Source organism: Leuresthes tenuis, unplaced genomic scaffold (assembly GCF_036924035.1).
Source record: "Leuresthes tenuis unplaced genomic scaffold, fLeuTen1.0.hap1 SCAF_15, whole genome shotgun sequence".
NCBI lineage: Eukaryota > Metazoa > Chordata > Actinopteri > Atheriniformes > Atherinopsidae > Leuresthes > Leuresthes tenuis.
Genome location: NW_027325369.1, coordinates 14,211,694 through 14,226,896, shown reverse-complemented (window position 1 = coordinate 14,226,896; position 15,203 = coordinate 14,211,694). Strand labels below are relative to the sequence as shown.

Below are 15,203 nucleotides of genomic sequence, written 5' to 3'. Positions count from 1 at the left end.
GCAGTTCCTGGTCCCCTAATTAATCATATGTTTTAAAGAAAATTGTAAAATCTTAAGTTTTTGCCATGAAAAAAACTCATGACATTAACACTGCATGAGGCATGGCTCTCCAAGTTATTCCTCATTTAGTGAGTGGGGATATACAAATGTGCTAATGAGCTACACCCATATCTCTGCCGCTCAGCAGTTCCTCAAAGTCTCCTCTGACTGTGCAAAACTCACTCTGCTATGTCCACATGATAATGACCAAACAACAATAAAATGATGATCAAGGCTGCTAACTCTCACTCAATGAATGTGAAAATCTGAGTATTTTCACGTAAGATGCAGGAACCATTTGGAAGAGAAAGTCTGCCCAGGACTTATCGCTGATGAGAAGTCTGACATGGTGTGCAATCGCCTTCCTGGGAAAACCCCGCTTCCCTGTAGGCTTTTTGAACTGTGTACCGCAGATTGTGTTTTCTCTGGCGGTTTTAGCTGGGTTGCTGGCTATGTTGTTTGTGGGTTTTTCCCCAATGGCATGAATTGCAAACAAGAGTGTGACAGTGAAAAAACTAATTAGAAAAAATAAACATACTGACCTGCCCTCTCATATTTGTGGTCTCTCCCACATGGTTGGTTAAGTTATTAAAAACAAGCTTAGTGGCAAAATCAGCTGTTTTATGAGTCAAATTCAAGAGCAGGGGAAAGGGGAGTCACTGCCTGTGCCGAAGCCATCTCTCTTAGGATGGCTTTGTCCCACTCAGCTAGAACCGGCGGGAGAAGCAGGTAACCTTAATTGGTGGAGGACTATCTTCCCTGGCATCTTGTGACAAAGCACATAAAAAGAAAGGATGTTCCCACTTGTACCTGCGGTGTCTCTCTGATAAATGATTGGCACTACGTCACACTTTCCAATGAGTTTATTTGCAAAATCCAGCTGTTTATGTTCAAGTTTGTGAAATGGCTTTAGTAAAAATGAAGACTGCAGACACTCAGGTGTTTATGTAGGAACCTTGTGATATCTCCAAATAAACTATATGCACTTCTGCTGTGGGTTACCATCTGTGGATAAGGCAGATTCCAGACAGCTTCCAGAATATGGTATCACATCTGCCAGTCAACCAGACACACCAACTTTCTTCTCCACCTTGCTTGTGGAGACCGCCACCCAGCAAGTCGTCAGGATTGGTTGGTCCTGGTGCCTCCAAATAGTATACGCACAACATTCAGCCCATGTCAGCTCACCTTTCTGAGGTTAAGGATGTTGATGTCGATTCAAAGCAGAAATCCTTAGCCATAGTGCTGATGGCTTTGAACATGTTGACAAGGTGAAAAAATTGATTCTAGTGGAGAGAATTTGAGATGCCAGTGACAATTCTGATCAAAGTATTAAGATGATCAAATTACGTATAGAATGAATAATACACAAAACAATCAAAATATGGCTATACCATGATCTTTAATGAGACTTATATGTTATATGGTGACATATTGGTGTAGATTCTCAGACATCCAGGTTGTGGTCATCCATGGAGCTTGGAAAAAAAAAAGGTAACTGCACTTTGTTTTGTGGTTCCTATAAGACATGTCATCTCTCATCCCTAACGGCTCCTTCAGTTCTTGGTTACACAGTATATAGTTAATATGTCCAGTGAGTTGTATAACTTGAATGCACTCATGCAGTGTCCTGTTGGATTTAAACCCACCCACCTCATGTCTGCCTCTGCAACACTACATACAGCACTACAAGGCCATGTAGTGCTGTATGTGCTGAGAAGACACACAGAAGTTCACTCTGAGGATAATGCTACAGGAAAAACCATCAGGCCATTCAACCCTTAAGCTTTTTTTATTTACTTTTAAAATTTTTATTTTTAGAAGAAAAAATATTCTCACATTTCTAAGATGACAGATGTGATTCTGGGCAGAGCAGAGTGAGGCACCAGAGGAAAGGTTTGGAGGAAAACCAGATAATAATAATTCACCTATCCCATTGTCAACGGCGTTAATGAGAGTCTGAAAAAATCTGGACTAGTTTTGTGAAAGACATCCACTGAGGCGCAAGTCGGCTGATGGTGAGGCTTAATTGAGGGTAAGGCCATTTCCAAAGTTACTCAGAATTATTCTCTGAAGACAATTATTATATTAGTGCCAAGATTTAATGGAGTCTAGACTCAGATCTCAGTGAGCTTATTTTGAAAACCATGAATGTATCTACAGTAGCTATAGGTTTCTGTCGTTATTAACACAGGTTACACATGCATGACAATTGGGTAGGATGGTGGAGTTGGTGGGAGTGGATTACGGTGTGATTATGAGGTGGATTCCATCATGTGCAGCCTGATCATGTTGGCGTGAGAGTGACTTACTGAACCACATGTGGGTGGCTGTCTTGTGTTTTTCTGTTATTCCATCTGTCTATCTGTCTCTTTTTCTGTCTGTCTCACTTGGCCGGGCCATGTGCAAATCCCAACCATTCAACAGTTCTGGAGAGTAGATTGTATTAACCTCAATAATGGTAGTCTCTTTCCGTTTCTTTCTCACCCTCAACCCAGACGATGGCTCCAAGCCCACACCCACCATGGAGACCCACATCCCCTCTGTGGGTGATGGTAAGTGTTCTCCAACAGTTCTTCTAACAGTAGCACAGTGCGTTAAGATGGCCGCCTACATAGCTAATGTGCATACCACATAATCGTAATGACCCTCATAGGTTAAAAGGAAGCTCACAGCATTGCTCCTTAGTGTACTAAAGCATCGCTCAGCTTATTCCAACACTTCACTGAAGCTACAGTCTGTCATGAATTCAATATCCAAACCTAAGATCCCATTTCATAAAAATGCACTATTGGATCTAATGGAAAAATCCAGATGTCAAAAATACCACATGCTATATTTGATTATTTTTTTTGGAAATGCTTGGGTCTTGGATGCTATTTTAGTTTTGTGGTTGGAGGTTAAACATTTTCTTATGACCACCCTAATGTGTCAGAGATGTTGATCTACACTGTCATTCGGTCACTGCAGAGATAACTGCTCCGACATTATGGATAAAACACCTGGTTTACAAGGAAAACAAGCAGAACAGCTCCACTTCCAGAAAACAAGGTGAGAGAAAGAAACACACCCTCGCTTTGATAACACCACACATAAAAGCTTTAAAGACCTGCACACTCGTTTCACACGGAACATTCTTAACATTCGACAATAGTTCACATTCAGTATGGTATGGCGCAACATCAGCAAATTATGTATGACTGACTCAAACAAGGCCTCATATTCTTAACAATGCTACTAATAAACTCCTCCTTTCCTCTCAATTTAACTGCCTATGGGGTAAAGTATCAGACATATTGATAATAACAGAATATGAAAACTGCAGTAATGTGCAAAAGTTTTGAGCTACCTCATCTTTTAAAGTGGCCTTAAGAAATAGTTCTGCAGGCTTTCTGAAGCTCTTTCGAGGCTCATATTTGTTTGTCGGCTGCATTTTTTAAACTCATTTTCAGTCCAGTACTAGGAGCTGATTATTTATTTAGAAAGTTTTTTATTTTTATCAAGCTCTTAAAACTGACCAAAGAATTTGAGGATTCACACAGGTGCAGAGAATCATTGAAAATGCTTGAATATTAACGTGGTGTTTCCAAGGGTTTGAAAGTGCTTGGCTTTTGATACAGCTGCTTGGAACTGTAATTTCATTGCATTCAATAGTTTAATAATATAGCAGCACAGCTATAACCATGTCACCAACCAGCATTGTTGACACAGCCATTACAATAAAGACAGCCAGTGGAGTAGCAAAAGGGCACTTGTACCACCTCAAATTATTGGTACTTTGATTTTTGAAAAATATTCATAGACTAGTGTTCTCAATTCTGTGTGTCCAAAAGTTCAAGATGAGCAGTAGGCTGAAAATGGACTGAAAATCTTTTTTCTTTCTCAGTTTTTCAAACAATTCAGGGGTCTGCCTACCTCAAAGTGTAATGTTCTCCTACCTTTCAAATAGGCAAAGCTTTTTGAAAGATGAAAGTTAGTTGTTCTTATTTGTATTCCTATTTCCTGTCACCATTCTGTAGAATGAGATCACAAAACATCATTTTGGTTCTTTATTACTCAATAACAACTGATTTCATATAATGAGGAAGTAATATGATAATTTCCTATTTATATACGATGTTTAAGTATATGTAATTAATCGCAGCCATGGTGTACTGGGAAATGTTGAAATTTCAACTGGGAAATGTTTATTTTCTTTTTTTTTTTTCGTTTAGAGTGGTGTAATGACCCAAGAATCATTTGAGCATATAAAAAGCACCTACTCGAGTGATGAACCAGTGTTGTGTCAACAAATAACAGACAACTTAGCAAAGAGACAATTTTAAATGGTATCTTTAGATATTTTGTTATTTGCAGCTTGAAGACATAAAGACATAGAAATTTGTTCCTAAATCTTTAGTTGCATCTATAAAGAATGCCAAAGATGACACAGTTTGACAGATGTAAAATAACAGTTTTGCACACTTTTAGTGGAAAACTTGGCATATTTCATCCTAAAAAAAAATCAGTGGAAACTGGGCAAGTAGAGAATGAACGAAGAGGCAGACCTAAAAAAAAAAAAATACAGAAGATCCGGATCTGACAGTGATGTCTGTAAAGATCCTCCCAAAAAAATCCAACGAAGACCTAATGGGACCTGTAAAATGCAGCTGGACCTTCAGTTGTTCCATCTACCGTTCACTGAAGACTCATCAGAAATGGTCTCCATGGAAGAGTGGCTGTCAGGAAGCCATTTTTAAGGAAGGGAAGTGGGGAGAAAGGGCTGCAGTATGCCAAATGAGACAAGAACTGGACTTAAAATCAGTGGCAACAGGTCTTATGGAGGGATGGATCCTCCCCAGAGCCCGGACCTCAACATTATTGAAGCAGAGTGGGATCATCTTGACCGAGAACGGAACAAAAGGCGGCCAACATCCATAGAAGAGCTTTGGAATGTCCTCCAAGAAGCCTGGAGAACTATTCCTGAAGACTACTTTAAGAGATGACAAGAAAGCTTATCTTAGAGGGTTGAAGAATAAAGGTGCTCAGAACAAATATTCACTTTCAAGCTCCTTAGAAATGTACAAAACTCTATTTTTGTCTTATATAGTTGTGCTATTTCTCATTTTCTTGCAATATATAACGAAAGCAGGGGGGACTTAAGACTTTTGCAGGGTAAATATAGTTGTCTGAACCCCAGCACGTCAACTTGACTCTTTTGTAACCGCTTTCAAAGATGAAATTACTTTAAGATGAAATGTAAAACATTTCCCTGTTTGAAGAGAGCCCCACTCTGCCAGTATTATGTTTCTTGTTTTCTTTCCTTTGGTGTAATTTGTTTAGCTTTCTCTGTCTTCTTTTCAATCACTCCTCGACATGTTCATTACCCTCTGGGCAGTTGGACGGCTTTCACGCTTCTGTACTGAGTCAGGGAGTGAATGATGCAGGGGGTTGTGAGTCTTGTGTGTATTACGATTGGATGGAAATGTTGTTTGGCTGATATATGAGACTAATGTTTGCTTTTTATCAGAACCTCCAGAACCAGTTTATTTTTTTCTATTGATTGTTCTTTAGCAATATATAGCTGTATCTTTCCCCTACATTTTTACACCTTCAAGTCTGCCACCACGATTTACAATAAACAAGAAGTCTATTCGAAATAATGTTAAACAAATCGTGGGGAATTTGCCAGGCCCTGACTGTGTCTGTGGAATAATTTACTAGTATCATAATCATTTTATTATGTTTTAATGGGTGTTGACCACCGACAAAAACTTAATTAGCCACATGTTAAGTATCAGTGTACCTGTCAACCAACATATTTATGAATGCAAGCTGCTGCTTCCTGTCTATATTTTAGAGTTAGAAAGCAATAAAATGTGTGTGATTAGGTGGCAATACGGATGTTTTTTTTGGCGAGACAAAATTGTCATATTGTTGAGGCAATTTGGTGAATTGGTTTGAGAGGAGTTGCTTGTTTAGTCCAGCAGATACAGTCATTTAAAAAAAACAAAGTATACTCTCTTTAAATCTAAGGTTTAACATATACAATCCCAGACAAACAATAGCACATGACATGTTATATTGTGTCATGACATATTTGATAAAACTAAGCCAAAACAGAAAAACAAACAAAAGTCCCCCTATCCTGTTTCTATGTGAATTAAAAGGATAAGTAGCAGCCTGATGCTGCTAATCAAATGCACTTAATTCACTGATCGATAAATGCAGACGTTTTGGCAGTTTGTTGGTCTGGAGTGTTCAGGTTGGGGTTAACACAATGCCAAGGAAGAAAGACATTAGCAATGATCTTAGAAAAGCAATTGTTGCTGCCCATCAAACTGGGAAGGGTTATAAGGCATTTCCAAACTATTTGGAGACCATCTCATCTCAGACTCTACAGGCCTCAGTTAGCGTGTTAAATGTTCATGACAGTACTATTAGGGGGCTTTCACACCAGACATGTTTGGTCCACTTTAAATGGCCAAGAGTTTATTTCCTCGGATGGTTGGCTTTGTTTGGGCAGGTGTGAAAGCTCATCTGAACTCTGGTCTGCCTGAAAACGTGGGTCTCGGTCCATTTGCAAATAAACCCTGGTGTGGTTCGCTTACAGTGGGAAATGCAAACGGACTATCCAGCGAACCAAAGAGAGGAAGTGACACGTACAGAGCAACATGCTGGATAGCTCGCTGCCTTGCCTGCTCCTCATACTTGGCAGCTTCTTGTGAAAAAGCAAGTGGATAAAATTTGACATTGCTCCATTATTTGTTTTTGTTGTGAACGAGCTGGCTGAAGGGGATGGATTTCCGTTTTTGGTCCTGGCCAATTTATTGGTTTTCTTCTTCCTCTGGCGTTCCTCTGCCGTTTTTCCTTCCTTTCTGTTGTAACTGTGTGATGTTGTCCAGGAGGATTGGTCCGCTTTCAAAAGTGCACTATGAAAGTGAACCAAACCAAATTAAGGTATGACATTTTTTGGCATTTCCTGCCCAATCAGTCCCTGGACTATCTTGGTGTGGAAGCGCTCTTAGAAAAAGACTGAACAAGTATGGCTTGTGCGGGTTGCCCAGGAGAAAGCCTCTTCTCTCTAAAAAGAACATGGCAACGCAGCTTAGGTTTGTAAAGTTACATCTGGACAAGCCACAACATTTCTGGAACAATGTCCTTTGGACAGACAAAACCAAAATAGAGTTTTTTGATCATAATGCGGCCATCTGTCCAACAGATAAAGTTGATACTAAAATTCCTCCACAATGATGTGATAGACTGAGCAGAAGACAATCTCCTCAACTTGTTGCTGCTGAAAGGGGTTCGACATGCACTGTGTGTAGTCCAGTGTACCTTTGTTTTTCTCGCGCTGCATTTTTTGCATTTTGGCATAGTTTTTGTTAAAGAATATTACAGTTCATGTATTCTTTATCTTTATCTTTTAAGGTTGTATTTATCTAATTTTGGACCAGCTTGTGTATTTTCACATCCAGATACATAAAACCTTAGCAGTGAAAGGTGGTGTACTTAATGTTGATCTTGACTGTATTTGAAATTCAGTATTCACTCTCATTCTGCTTCATTTTCAGCCACTGGCAATTCTTAAGAGAATTTATTTTGTAAATGCTTCACTGTGTCCACCAACTAGTTGCTAACTGTAACTGGCAGCTGTTTGTGTGACAGCAGGTTGTGAATCAGGGCAGTTATTTTTCAACTAGAAAAAGCTCAGCATCCTATTTGCAGAGATGAATGATAATATTCACAACTATATTCTGATTATTGTAAAATAGTGAACAAAAAGAAGAAAACTGAAATGATTTTCATTTCCGTTTATCAAAGCATTTACATTGATCTGTAAAACAGATGGTCACCGTGACAACACTTTTTTAGATACTGGTTGGCTTCTTGGGTTTTTGACACCAGAAGTTACACAAGCTCTGACAAAACTGAAAAATATGCAATCTCACTGGCAACGTTTCATGACTCTAATACATGCTCTAAAATGAAAATATAATTCACAAAATGTACATCACGCTGTATTAAATAAAGCATAAAACTATCAATCAAGACTGTGAAATAAAGTAAGAAGTTGTCATTTTTTACCTCAGATTTTCATACAGACATTCTTTATGTTTGATTGGCTCATTTGCTTCCTTTCCAACCTCAATTAGTTTGAAAACATTCGATCTTTTGCTTGACCCAGCTGTTCTCTGTAGTCATTTTTACCTGTCATAAATCATTCACTAATTTATTAATTAATTGTCGTGTTTTAGGATATCTTATAAATTAATTCTCCCAGAAAATAATCAGTAGTCAATGCCTTAGATTTATACTTGGGCATTACTTAAACAAACCTCGAAATGGAGGACTGCTTGTAACAAAGTTTACTTTTTAGTGAGTCAAAGACTTGGAATACCTCTTCCATCAGTGGTGTGTGTGACCCGTGTTATTGGGCTGGGAGCTTGTTTAATCCTGCCAGTCTCTGAGGCCTGAGTCCAGAGAAGTCTGAGACCATTATCAGTTATCTGAAGAGATTATCTGATTATACAGTTTGCTTTCTGTCTTCCCTCTTTGTGAAAACTGCTTGCAAAGTGAGGACATTATTTAAAGTCAACAGAATCAGAACATCTCTGTCTTCTCACAAGCTGGAAAACCTGAGTGCTCACAATGCAGTCCTCCTTTCTGTACATAAAGGACATTATTCACTTACTGGCTCTGTCTCTGGATACCACATAATTATGATTGAGAGCGATGTGGAGACTGTGTAAGTGAAACATGTTTGCTTAGGCAAAGCGACGTAAAATCCATTTTTCAAACGGGTGCTTTGTTGCCAGACTTGGACGCACTCTTGTCCAAATGTAGCATGAAGGGGGAAGCGCGATGTCAAGCAGCTCATTTATAAGAGTGTGTGGAGAACCAGAAACTCACCAAGCGCAGATCCTCCCTTGCAGAGAGGCAAATAAAAGAAAATAGAATGTTGAAGGAAGATTAATGGAATCATGTCATCTACGAGTGTGATTCTGCATAAACATTGGCTGTCTGAAAACATTTTTAATCCTATTTTCATGCCCAGTGTGGCCTAGCATTTAGGTGTGTTTTACGTTTCAGCACAATAAGTGAAGACCGTGACAGAATACAATAAATGTGACGTGCTGAGAAGTAACAACTGTGTTGAGAGAGACTGGTTAAAATTTCCTATGACTTAAGATGTTAATCATCTCTCTGGTTTTGTTGTCGTGCTATGTGCCTTTAAACAAACACATGCATCTACAAAACCTTGTCAGAGTTCCCCCTCTTCCCAGCATTTCAGCTATTTTAACTGCTCGCTAGAAACAATATTGCAGCGATTACTCCACAGCTGAAAGCCATTGGAGTGAAGTGAAGAGGAGAGCGTTCAGGGAGATGGGGGTGAAAAGAGGGTGGCATTAGGAAGGAGGGAAGCAGGGAACAGAAGAAGAAGAAAATGAAGGTGAGAAAGGAGAAGATCTGAAGTGGAATGCAAAGAATGGAGCATCCTGCTCTCATCAAATGTACTTTGGTCTATCATCTTTTGCCCATTATCGAGTTGTCGTGAGGAAAATCACCACAACAACGAGCAAATGGTTACTTGTGTGAGTTTATTTTCTTCTATTTTTCAGCAATATTTGTTTTCCAAGAGTTTGTTTTTCCTCCTATTTCAGTTCCTGCAAAGAGAAGAAATAAAACTGAAAAGGAAACAAAAACAAAAAATAAATAGAGTAGAAATGCAGATATTCAAGGCAGGCAGAGACGACACAGATTGAATTTCACATCCAGCCCTTTTCCATTTATATGCGCAAAAACTATTTTCTTTAGGGAATCTTAGTGCTTGGCGCCAGCAGAACCTCTGTATAATAAACGGTGCTAAATAATTTAAATGTGAAAGAACCTTGGCAAGAACATCATGAAGAACTCTTGAGTGTAAGTCTTCCCTGGAGGAAAAAGTTTTTTTTTTTTTGAAGCAGTGGTATGTATGGTTCTGTGTTGGCAGCCATGCCATGCAGAATGTGACCTTCCACTCTACTTCCACCATCATCTCTATCTTTATTAACTTTGCCATGAAGGATGATGTTTTTTGTTCATACTTGGTGTTTCTCTATTAAAAAAAGAGAAACACCAAGTATCTATTAAAAACTACTATTAACTGTCCCGTTACATTGTGCTTAGTATGTTATAGAGTGATCAGGTTACATCACTACCAAAACTGAAGTAGTATATGTTGTGATTAATTTCTGTTGCAACAAATTTGGTAGGCATGCACTTGAAACTAATGTTATTTACGCTAATCAACAGTTTTTATAAGAATAAAGGTAAAAATGCCAGTCTTTCCCAGAGTTTTCCAATCTCACTCTTGTCTTGAGACAGTGGCGGAGCCAGAAACTTTTTATAGGCGTGGCCAGACTAAGACCATTTCTCTCATTGGGGTGGCACTGAAACTGATGAATTGCAAACAATGCTCACACCCCACTCACTGCAACACTCTGAAAACAGAGGTACTTAAAGTAGCTGTGTTCAGAACTCGGTGATATTGCAGCAAAGTTACATATGATACAAAGAAATGCCAATGGTTACTCTTTGATATGAGGGAAATACCAAGGTAAAGCTTGTAGATTAAAATTATTCACTCAAAGGCAATTAAAACAGAACTATTCTTTGCATAAGGAAAACAGAGTTAAGATTACATTGCACTCTTTCACTAAGATACTCATAAATCCTACATAGTGGACCTTTAAATATGCGGTTTAGGATTTGCAGCCATGGTGTAGCCCTCAAGAGTAATTCACCCTTCGTTTTTTAGGGTGGTCAAAAGGCTGGAAAGGTTTAACTCTGTGGTGGCCACCTTTTGGCTCTGCCCTTGTAGAAAAGGGATGGTTTCTATAGTTCAGAACACTCCCAAGTATCTCTTACAGGGCGTCCATATTTGTTCAGTTTGGTCTGATTAAAAAGATGTTCCAGGGTTTAAGAGATTAACTAGTTGGTTGTCAACTTTAAAAGTAATCATTATGGTAAAAAAAGAAATGTTGTCAGCATAGTTTGGACAGTCTATGGTGTTTATGTCGTAAAATGTCTGCCAATTTCATCTTTTTTCTGTCTTTCTTTTGGTTTTGGCTGCGTTTGCAAAAAAAAATGTTAAAAGAAAACAAGCTATAAGAGGCCTCAATTCTCCATAGAGGGGAAGGAAACTGTAATAACAGGTGACAAATCTGTTGTTTTGATCCAGCCTCAAGTAAAGGATTCAACCACTTCTCCCTCGACAGTTTCACGTTAGAGAGAATGTTCTACAATGTGAAAACAACACCACATGTGGTGCCTCTTGCCTCAACTCCCTTGAGGCAAGAGGCTCTCAATAGTCAGTTTGGCTCTGCTGTTATTTCTTCATAACACTCTTGTATGTAAATGAAAAATTGTTCAAGAGTGGTATAAGCACACTTCATCACCGTGGTGACAAGCTCAGCATGTGACTCTGTTGTATTTGGCTTAAGAGAGAGAAATGGGCTAAATGGATGTGAACGTAAATACAGTGTACGGACAGAAGGCATTGCAGGTCTGTAGCCTGTTGTTGAGCAGAAAGCTATGAAAGAATGTGGTGAAGATTTCCTGATATAAGCTGAGGAGGGGCTGGCAATGGTATATTGGTTGTTGCGTTTCATACTGAAGTCAAACTGCTCAAAGAAGAGTCAAAGGTAAGCTGACTCTAAACAGTGATCTACACTTGGAAGCATGTTGTAAACACATTTTGAAGACTTTAATTAAATAATGATGAACTACTAATCAGCCACTCAATCATCCCCATTTAATGTTATTACAGCTTTTTCAAATGTGTTTTTCTCTGTGTGTCTGGTTGCCCAACTCTGTGTCTCTGCATTGAGTGTGTTTCTCCTGATTTTAGAGAAAGTTCCCTCTTGTGACCAGGAGAAACAGAATGCCCTGGACGAGGCTCGACATAGTCCTCGCGAGGACATTTTCATCCCAGACTGTGGGCCTGGAGGTCTTTACAAAGCAGTCCAGTGCCACCAGTCCACAGGCTACTGCTGGTGTGTTCTGGTGGACACAGGACGGCCCATTCCTGGAACCTCCACAAGGTAATATAATTTATCAAGGAACTGGAGGACACAGCAGAGAAAGAATCATCTGATCATTAGCACATTAATCATCATTATCAATACAACCTCAGATGAGCAACAACCCATGATATATTACACTGTGTCACTATTTAGTTCTTCGAGTTCATTGAGTATTATGGTCATTTGTTGATACGCTGCTGCTAGACCCACTACAGCATTTCAATCAGGTTTGAGGTCTGAGCTTTGACTAGATCACTGGAACACCTTGATTCTTTTGTAGATTTGCTGCTGTGTTTGGGATCATTGTCCTGCTGCATGATCCATTTTCAGCCAAGCATTAGAACAAGCCCAAATCGTCATCCCTCCACCACAATGCTTTACAGTTGGAATTAAAAGTTTGCTCCGTTTGTTTTTCACCAAACATGTTGCTGTGCATTATGACCAAATATCTTCACTTTGATCTTGTCTTTCTGAAGGACATTGTTCCAGAAGTCAGAAGTGGTTTGTTCATATGTAACTTCACAAACCCAAGTTGTACTGCCATGTCCTTTTTAGAGGGAAGAGAGTTTGTTCATGCTACACTTCCAAACAAACCAAATTTCTTCTTTTTCATCTTTTTTAATTGTAAGGTCACAAACTTTAACATTTAACATGCTAACTGAGGCCTGTAGAGTCTGAGATGTAGCTCTTAGGGTTTTTTTGTAGTTTCTCTGAGTATTGCACAGTCTGGCTTAGGGAAGAACTTGCTGGGACATTCAGTCCTGGTAAGAATGGCACCCCCAAATGTTCTCCACTTGTGAATAAATTTTCACACTCTGTAATGATGGACAATAAGTTTGTTTGCAAAAAGCTTTATAACCTCTCCCAGATTGATGGGCAGCAACAATTGCTTCTTTGAGATCATTGTTGATGTTTTTCCCCTTTAGCACTGTGTTAACACACACCTGGATGCTCCAGACCAGCTAAGTGCCAAAAAGTCTGCATTTATAGAAGTGCTCACACTTGCTGATGATCATTTAATAAAGTGCATTTTATTAGCAGCACCTGCCTGATACTTATTCTAAGGAAGCGTAAAGTGTAGACTTAGTTTTTTACACACTGCCTCTGCATTTTGGCTTCGTTGTTGTTGAATATACAGTGACACAGTGAAATATGCCATGTGTTGTTGTTCATTTTATCTTATATTTATCTAAATTCAGGATCATAACTGTAACTACATTGGTTTGCAACAATATTCAAAACCATCTGCCTAATATTCCCTTCAAAGTGCTCTGCGGTAGTTACTTTTAATGTGTTGGGGAATTCATATTTAGCTGTATATGAGTGTACTGCCATGCTTTCAGATCAGTGAAATTTTACAAAAGAAAATGTTGGACAAACAGAAATTTTAAGCAAATGATGACACTAAAATGCTGCACTTAGAATCTTTCCAGAGAGAGGCTTCCATTTTCTCCAAATATAAGGGCAATCTTACCAAGAGATGCCTCCCTTAAAACCAGAAAAGTAAACCTCATGGTTACAAAACAGGACAATTGATGGATCCCTAAATTATTAACATTCTTCCTTTGGAAAACATACATATTCGTACCAAATTTCATGGAAGATCAAACAGAAAAACAGCAATCCATCCAGTCACACCTCTACTTTCAGACCAGTCTACTCTTACCAGTTCACTTGGCAGACTGATTAGTTTCATGCACTGATGAGAACATTGGTTAGCTAGGTATAAACACTCTGTCTCTGTCTCTGTCTTTGCTTTTGGGAAATGGTGGAGACAATTTTTTGTCAAAAACTATGTTACGTTATGATGCCCACAACTGATGGTTTGATTGCATAAGAAGTTTTTGTTTAATTTGTGTTGAGAACACGAATATTACTCTAGAGACACAGAGGTAGAGAAAGAGATGTTTGAATAACTGTAAGCATGCACTGATAAATAGACGGGATGTCATTCATTCTCCACAAGTTGGTTTGTGTTACTGGCTGAGTTACAGATTTTTCCAAACAAAGACAACTGTCTTCAGTTAGAATACAAAAATAGGTCCCGTTTGAAATCAATGAGATACCAGTACTTGTTTTTAAAGTAACTGCGGATGAAATGAAAATAAAATCATGAAATTGATCCCGCAATTTTTAGCCAAATTCTCATCTGTATTTCCAAGATATTGAACGAAAATATTAAGGTGATTATTTCATCACATAGAAATGTGTTCTACTTTGTCTCGTCCCAGTTTCTTTCCTCTGGGCAGCATTGTGCAGAGTCATGCATCAGACATCCTATCTTGGATCTGGGGCTTTGCAGACTGTGAAAGAAGAAACAAGGGCTTTCTGTTTCTTTAAAAAGAAAAGGGAAAAAATAAAAAACAAATGAGACACACATGCTCTGTTTTCCATTGCATTCAAGAACCACGGATACAAAAGCCAGGAGAAAACGAGTCATGCCAGTTAATGCTAGACAGTTTGTTATGGATTTGTGCTCGTCAAGTTTCTCTTTCAGTTTAGTGATCATAAGAAGAAAGGTTAATCACCTTCAATAATTCCTTACACACAGAAGAATAAAGGCAAAAGGTTATACTTTCAAGACGTCAGACTTGGCATGCTGTGAAATTAATCGAAGGCAGTGCATAATGGAGGCAGTCAAAATGATTTCTCCTGCAGCAAGTGCTCTGCTAGTGTCATGTGCCACCTCAGATTGCTTTGGAAGGATTCAGGTGTTTTTGTTTCGATAAGTTTTAGTTCCACGCCATGATTGATATCTTTTATTGTCTGTGACTGAGCAAATCTGTCAGCATGGATGATGTTCTCCCTTGATCTCTCAGACACATACCCCCTTTTTATCTTCAGCTTCTGTCTCATGCTGCCATGTCCTCATCTGTTTTTTAACAGGTACAAGACACCGGAGTGTGACGGGACTGCACGATCTCGCATCACAAACACAGAAGACCCATTCCATGGCAGAGACCTGACAGGTTTCCTTTACCTTTCACTGCTCTTAAATTCACTTTGGGGCTGGAATTACAGAAACTGTTTTACATTTATTTTATGGTTGTGTTAAACATTTAATTTCTTTTCTTATGATTTTGTAGATTTAAGTTTAATTTCTTAAAGTTTCAGAGC

The 15,203-nt window shown here is 38.8% G+C and overlaps 1 protein-coding gene across 3 annotated transcripts in view; it reads left to right on the top strand.

Moving 5' to 3' along the window:
• The window catches only part of smoc1 (SPARC related modular calcium binding 1), a 62,536-nt gene that overhangs the window by 27,997 nt on the left and 19,336 nt on the right, over positions 1-15,203 (top strand). For 2 of the 3 annotated variants that reach the window (XM_072365955.1, XM_072365956.1), the window contains exons 7-10: positions 2,505-2,594; positions 3,010-3,090; positions 11,912-12,104; positions 14,973-15,055. In XM_072365955.1, the coding sequence (XP_072222056.1) occupies positions 2,505-2,594; positions 3,010-3,090; positions 11,912-12,104; positions 14,973-15,055 (447 nt within the window). The remainder of the gene's footprint in view (positions 1-2,504; positions 2,595-3,009; positions 3,091-11,911; positions 12,105-14,972; positions 15,056-15,203) is intronic. The other variant, XM_072365957.1, reaches the window with a different exon arrangement.